The sequence below is a fragment of the Anthonomus grandis genome, chromosome 9, assembly GCF_022605725.1.
Source record: "Anthonomus grandis grandis chromosome 9, icAntGran1.3, whole genome shotgun sequence".
In the NCBI taxonomy this organism is placed as follows: Eukaryota; Metazoa; Arthropoda; class Insecta; order Coleoptera; family Curculionidae; genus Anthonomus; species Anthonomus grandis.
Window position 1 is genome coordinate 7,562,147 of NC_065554.1, and position 8,255 is coordinate 7,570,401.

Sequence of the window (8,255 nt, forward strand, 5' to 3'; positions counted from 1 at the left end):
TATGGTTTCATTACATATGGTTTATAATGGCTCTGGGGGAGGCAAATTTATTGTATTTTCTTGCAAGGCTATTGCTAATCCGCTATTATAAAAAACTCCTCCATCAGATACTCTGTCATTCGCTCCAATATCGGCATATGTAATTCTATAATTAGCATCGGCAAGTGCCATGAGAACAATACTATTTGTCCCTTTATAATTATAGTAATAACTTCCACTGCCAGGAGGTGCTTGTGAGGGAAGTTCCATTTTTCTTTAAACTCTTTTGCAATCTTTTTCCATTCTTTTTCTGTAGTAGGTACCTAAAAGTTTAGCTGTTGTTTGTTACATTTTGTAGGATGTATCAGAAAAGGCAGCTGAAACGCAATTCGTTGCTTCTGAAATAAGAAATTTAAAATTTGACCAGAATAAAAGGAAATTAAAACGAGTGATGTAGAAAGCTATTTTAGACATGTCCGAAATAGACGATAATGAAAGAAGTTTATCAGCTACCTCAACACACTCACATACATCAGTCAGTTCCAATAATTTTGAAAATCATTTTTATTCTGTTTCATCACCACCACATTTAACCCAATTGACTCAGTCACATTAACAAACATCTTCCACTGTTTAGTATCATGAATTAGGGAAAACAAGATAAATAAATCGTTTTATTATTTTTACCTTAAAGTATTAATTTTTTAGTGCCTCGTTCAGAGCCTGACAGCATTCCGGAATTATAGCTGAGATCGTACATATAGGGATACGAAACAGATATATAAGGAAATGGTATGAATCACCTGAAATCAAAAAATGTGTAAGTTTTGTTCTGGTTTTGTATAAAAAAATAAAATATTTTAGTTATTTGTATTTGAAACTTTTTAAAACTTACCTGTGGCCAAAAACCTCAACGTTAGCGCTAACTGTTCTTTTGGTTTGATGGATTCACACATATTTGTATCCAATTTTGATATTTTGTCGGCAATTAAATGCAGTAAAAAGTTAAAATCGGTTTCTGACATACGTACGAAATTTTAAAGTTTGTTTGGATATTCACTTCATAACTCATCTAACAACATCGCATAAGCGCCAAGAGTAGGCCTCCTTGCTATCCATTCTTTCACCCAAATTCTTAACCTAGTCTTTTTTCGTTGCTTTTGGAAAATTGTACTAAGGACAACAACGGCAGCTGCAGCTCTCTTTCCGCGGCTAGACATTTTTCCGTCTAGCAATAGCAAAAACCAATCACTCTATCTCATATATACACCCAAAATCACTTGCCGCAAGTATTGTCTAGCTAGAGCACTTGCCGATAGAAATAGCTGCAAAAATTTGCTTCAGTGTAAACACTTCCACAAGTTACTCTCACAAGTATTATCGCAATTTACTATCTCGTGTAAACTACGCTTTAGGGTATAGTCAATATTACGAAAAAGCTAATATGTGGGCAGAAATCTATGATATTGAATAATTGAGATATTTCTTGGAAGATAAGTTAAGTGGACGAATTTATTTAAACTTATATTCTATCGTATAATCTTTAGAAAATTAAGTAGATGAAAATATTGATAAATTAATAAATAAAGATAATTTGTATTTCCATGCACATCGATTAGCATTAGATCTGGTGCAATTGAATGGTCCGCACGGTCCCCAAACTTAACTTCTCTAGACTTTTTGATTTGGTATCTTTGGTGATACAAAAAATCGATTTGCTTAAAAATGTAGAGGTATTAGAAAACAAACTGTTGCCAATGTTCCTGAAAAATTCTCAAAATAAACTTTACTATTGTCTAGCCAATAAATGGTTGCGTGTGCGTGCAAGTTTGGAGTATTTCATAAAATGAATTCTTTCAATTAAACAAAATGTTTACTTCTTTATATCCGTAAGTCAATTAACTTAAATTATTTTATGCAGTTGGGTAGTAGATTGTATGGCCTTTAAGATAAAGTAAAATAATTTAATTATACTACACTATAGGGTAGCCATTAGACATACCAAAGTTTGAGGTCGATAAAATATCGATTATTACCACACATGTTTGCTTACTACTCGTTTATACGTCAATCAATTTAATTTGTATTAGTACAGTTGAATAGATTATTTATATCTCTTTACTTAGGTAATACTAGAGTTTATGCTTTACTTTAAAATGTTCAATATTTTTTCGCTTATGCAGTACGTCTACTTAAGTTGACAACATATGAGAAACTTTTTTATTATCAGTTTTAGGAGAAAAAGTTATTCTTTATAAAAAGTTTTGCATGGTCCAAAACCTAAAATGCAATAATCAAATTTTATTATTCGTATATGAGGATTGTCAAAAAAAAGTGCATTTTGTGCAAAAGTAAAAGTACCTTTATTTTTGACAATAACAAAAATGGTTATAAAAACAAGTTCTTTAGAACTATAAACTATATATAAATATGCGATTAGCAGCTACTTACAATTTTTCCCTATTTACAATACCAATGGAAATATAAGTGTAATTACCTGCAATCTAGGATGCACCGATAACCAAATGCTTTGTTTATAGCAAGAAATGTTGGACAGTGAGGTTTTTAACATCAGTTGTATTGCGTATTTGACAGAAAGTATTAATAAACTCGAGTAGAAATTCCAGCAATATTAAGTCCTAAAGATAAAATTAGAATTGCGTTAATTGCGGGTGACAATTATAAAGCGTATCGAGAAGTTGCAGAAATTTGTAATAACTGATACCCAGAGAAAATTCTTCACTATGGCACAGTAAGGAAAATACTAACCAAATTCAAGAGTTTTGAAGATATAAGTAATAAATTTAGCAAGAAACGCCAACAAGGAGTGGTGACCATGATGATACAGAATTTTAAATATTGCTCCCAGCAATCGAACATCCTAAAAAATAATTTCAAAGAAGGGCAGTTTCCATGTCATATCCTAATAACAGAGATACGGTTTCAAAACTTTTTAAAAAGAATAGGTTTCACCTATACAAGCCCCAATTTATTTATACGCTTAGACCAGGAAATTCTGCTGTGATATCCAAGAAATGTTAGAATAAAGAAAATTATGGGAAGCAACAGTTTCATTAAATGGAATAATCTCTTCCCAAAAGTGCCGTAAGTAATACTAATCCAAATTTTAACATCAAAACTCGCGACCTGTATGCATTTAAAGCAAATTTGTGGTGTGGAGTTTATCGAAACAAAATGATTGAACCCTTTTTTTTCATTAATCTTTGAATGGAAGCGTTATTTACGTATTTTAGAGAATTAATTAAAAGATTTTCTCGACAACGTTTCCCTGCTTCAACATTAACAAATATGGTTCCAACAGGATGGTATTCCGTGCCATAGTAGATCAGATGCGAGGTAATACCTTCAGATTTTTTTTAATGGAAGAGTTATGGGTGTTCGGCACATAAACCGACAAAATTTTTTGGCATATTCTTGGGGTCATTTTAAAGCTTTTTACCCTAAGACCTTTGTCCTAAAAGTTACTGTTATAAAGATAAGAATTTTTTTATGTTTTTTCTCAAATTACTTAAAATGTCGCTCTTAAAACCATATAACTTTTTTATTAGAGACAATAAGATTACGATATTTGGAAAATAATATTCCCTACCAACAGCTTTTGTTTCGACTGATTGTGCTAAAGGGACATACAGTAATTTGAGAAAAAACATTAAAAAATTCATATCTTTCTAACAGTAACTTTTGGGACCGAAGGTATTAGGGTAAAATGCTTTCAAATGACCCCAAGAATATGCCAAAAATTTTTGTCGGTTTATGTGCCGAACACCCTGTATATCGGTTTTCGGTAATTTTTCGTCCACCTCGCTTTCTAGATTTGCCACTCAATTTTTTTTTATCGGGTTATAAGCAAAAGGTATATTTTCAAAGGCTATTAAATTTACAGATGTTGCTCATTTGGAAAAAATCATTACAGAACCGGAGTATTACTCCGGTGCCATCTATTATGAAGTGCAAGTTGTGACGGTCTTTTACATAAATAATAGGTTAGAGTATGAATTGTTTTTATAATTTATCTACAAAATGCAGTTTTTTGAGTTATGGCGTTCTTCTATAAACGGAGCGATACGATATTTATTTGAATAATAATATAGAAGCATCTATTTTTATCTATTGTTGACTTAAACAAGATACTATGTTAAACCTACTTGAAATATAAGCCAAACTGTACAAGCTACAGACATGATAATTAACATACTTATCATGCGTACATATTGCAAACATATATATACTGGTACAAATATGAAATATATACAAGGTGTCCATTTAATATCGCGGTGCTTGATTACGGCTTAATCTTAAAACGGAAAAAACCTTTATTAGGGGTTGAGTTAGAGGGGCTACTTTTGAAAACTAGTTTAGTTGATACAAGGTGTCCCAAAAAAACATGGTACATTATTTAAATTTTTTTTAAATGGAAACATCTGTATTTTTTTCCCGCAATTGGAGTATTATTTGACTTTCCCTTCTAATTCTATAACTTAATTATTCATAATTTAAAGAAATTTTCACGATCAGCATCAATGTATCACTTAAATTTTAATACTTACGGCCGACGTTTTATATCTATTTTAAAAATCTTTGTACTTTTGGCGAATTTTATTTTATCTATCGAAATTTCAAAATGTATTTTTTTTATACGATGAGATCAAAATCGTTACTCAAATAATTATATTTTTAATTAACCCATTAGTGCGTAGAGTCCCTTAAAAGGGACACCACTGGTTTCAAGCACATACGCACTTCTAATGTTTTCATAACCTCGTGCATTTGTCTAGACGTTCGCTATTTGTTGTAAAATCAGTTCATGTGCAGAAATCGGAGATTCTATTCGAAACGGAGGGTAAGTTTTACAGAATATTTTGACCTTAAGTCTAGACATTTAAAAAATTATCGCAAAAATACATTTAAAAAGAATTTGCTTTAGTTCACTATCTCAATCACAGGCCACGTTGGTATTAATATTAATTTATTTACGACAGGTAATAAACATCATTAGAATCAAACGAATGAACTAGAAAACGGGTCAGCCAAAAAATTTTACAAATATTTGTAAAATTTTCTTGTTGACCAAAACTAAAAATTGAATTATTCTCAATTTATTCTAAATGTAGTACGCTGTTAAAAAGGTGATTTATAGTGCGGGACTTTGTTTTTTTTTGGGAATACCTATTTTTAAAAATAAAAATGGTGCATACAACGGCAGAAAGAGTTGAAATAATTGAATTATTTTTTGGAAATAATCAATGTGCTAATAGAACGGCGGAATTATTTAATGAGCGACATGAAAACAGCAAGGTGCAGCGAAAGTATGTATTGGAACTTGTTTCCAAATTTCGAGAAACTGGATCAGTGGCGAATCGCAAACGCAATATTGAAAATCCCGTAAGGAATGAAGGTATGAAAGTGGCTGTACTAGGGCATATTAATCTAGAGCCTACATTAAGTACCCGTCAATTGGAAACTGTCACAGGTATTAGTCGACGTAGTATCCAAAGAACTCTAAAATCTCATAAGTTTCATCCGTACAAAATACATCTTGTGCAAGAGCTGAATGAAGATGATTTCGATCGGCGATCACAATTTAGTGAAGTTATGAGTGAACGAATTATTAATGACCCAAATTTTTTATTTAATACCTGTTTCTCTAATGAAAGCTCTTTTTTCCTGAATGGCTTGGTCAATCGTCATAACTGCCGATATTGGTCCGACAATAATCCTAGAGTGTATCGTGAGGTACACACCCAATACCCACAAAAGTTAAATGTCTGGACTGGTATCTTTGGTGATAATTTAGTTGGTCCATTTTTTTTACCTGGAAATCTGACAGGTGAAATGTACTTAGAGCTATTACAACAGGCCATTGATCCAGCATTGACAGCTATAATTAAAACTCAAAATGACAGATACGATAAAGATAGATTGATATTTCAGCAGGATGGTGCCCCACCACATTATACGTTATTCGTGCGAGAATATTTGGATCGGACGTTTCTAGGACGATGGATTGGAAGAAGAGGTGCTATTGAATGGCCTCCACGATCGCCGGATTTATCACCTCTAGACTTTTTTTTTTTGGGGTCACTTAAAAAGTAAAGTTTATGAGACCGAACCCACTTCGTTAGAAGATCTACAAGGCAGAATTGTAAATGAGTGTCTTCAAATCACGCCTAAAGTACTGCAGGACGTGCGACAACGCTTTGAGCAAAATCTTTTTTATTGTGTGGAGAATGGAGGTGGCCATTTTGAACATTTATTATAAGCTAACACTTAAGCAAATTCTTTTTAAATCTATTTTTGCGATAATTTTTTGAATGACTAGACTTAAAGTCAAAATATTCTGTAATATGATAGAGCTATCTCATTTTTTGTCTCATAATTTCATATTACTTGATGGTTTTGTCATACTGCCTGGCATTGTTTTTCTTAAAAGTACCTTTAGTAGTCTATGATAAAGTAAAAATATTGAAAATTACCTTTTAAGGTTTAAATGCGAAAATTTTAAAAAGTACTTACTTAAATTGCGTCAAACCAAGTAACTTTGTAAAGAGAATTAAAAGACCTTTCCAATGAGGTATCACTCGACCCCCCTTCCCATTTAAGATTTTAGGGGTAGTGCCACCCCCGCTTAGGGGGTTGTAGGTGGAAAAGTGATTTTGTGATTATTAAGTGCCCCCTTCGAAAATAAAATCGACGGGTCCGAGCGTTTTTTTTAAAATTTAATGGACTACCTGTAATGGGCTCTGTTTCGTTTTCGATGCGCCACCCGGTATATATATGTATATGTCTTAAGATATTAAATTCTTTCTTTAAATAAAATCTTTGATATTTTTTCTAAATTTGTCATATTTTAAGTAAGTTAAATATACTTCTATTATATTTTATGGAAGACCTCCAGTAATCCTCTAGTTCTTGACCCCTTTCTATAATATTCTTTGTTAATTTCATTTAGTTTAGTAATTATGAGTATTCATACTTGAAAATTTAATATTTTATCGTTAAAATTTAGTAATCTTTAAATTATCAGAACGCGAGACCCGTGAGAAAATATGCTAGTGGACCAGCGGATATCTTAATAAAAAAAAATTTCCTTTCCAGCAAACATAAGCCCATATTTCTTTGAGCTTTCACTTATACGAAAGATAGTTAAGAATTTAGGTCTTGACTTTTTTCGGTACAGCGTTTTCTCATAAAAAAATATTTCAGCTTTTTCAACTTTTCAAGTACTTCTTTTTCATAACATAATCATTAAATAAGTTATTTGGTTTATGTTAGTTTATTGTTTTCTTTTCCATTATTTCCCTATTAATTTTTATAATACAGGGTACCAATAAACTTTTAAACACTCAATGATTTAATACTAATAAGTCATAAGTATATAGTCTAAATAATTCTTTTATTTCCTTACTAAAACTGTATTCATATAGAAAATAATCTATGCTGGTTTTTAATCAAATAGAATTTTTGATGCAAATGTAATGAAAAACAGTTTACTTACAGACCTAAAGTATTCACTTAATACTTCTCTACTTTTCACCCTATATGTATTATAGTTTTTTTTATTAAGGCGAATTACTATTTTGCAATTAGCGTAAAGCATCTAGGGCGAGTGTAATCTATATGACCATACGTAACCATAAAAATTTAATAAATCTTAACTAAAGTCTTAATGCTAATAAGTAAGGCGGAAAAAATATATAAAACTTAAAACAAATTACTATAGCAATACCAAGTAAGTACCTTTAAGTATTTCATTTTGAAAATCAGCAAACAAATTATAATCCAAAACTCGTCAAAAATCACCTCAAAACTACTCGAAAAAAAATTACAAGTCTTAGAAAAATGCCTTCATTCACTTTCATTCGACATAGGTATAATACACCCGCATAATACTAACAACATTACGCATCAGTCGACTTATATCCATGCTCTAGTAAAAGTTCCCACTACCGTTGCGTTTATACTTCTTGCGATATATCCATCGATAAAAGTATATATAACGCCGTTTTTTGAGCAAAATTATTTTTTAATACTATGTGTTTGGTACAGATTGTTTCGTTATTTCGATGAATATGAGAAATTTTAAATTGACGAAATTTTAATTGTATTTTTTTAAGTTTTTTTCATTGACTGAAGGTAACAATATATATACAAGAGGAACAAGTTGCAATTAGAAGAAATGTCTCTAGGATTTGTGTATAGGATGATCTATAAAAACGCTGCAGCAGATTAATGGTTTAGAACCAAGTATGTGAAAA

General features: G+C 31.3%; 1 protein-coding gene across 1 annotated transcript in view; it reads right to left on the reverse strand.

Annotated features, from left to right (window-relative positions):
* LOC126740184 (uncharacterized) overlaps positions 1 to 7,902 on the reverse strand; it is a 180,102-nt gene extending 172,200 nt beyond the window's left edge. The window contains exon 1 of the mRNA XM_050446115.1: positions 7,738 to 7,902. Coding sequence (XP_050302072.1) covers positions 7,738 to 7,752 — 15 coding nt within the window. The 5' untranslated portion in view covers positions 7,753 to 7,902. The remainder of the gene's footprint in view (positions 1 to 7,737) is intronic.
* Between the last annotated feature and the right edge of the window lie 353 nt (positions 7,903 to 8,255).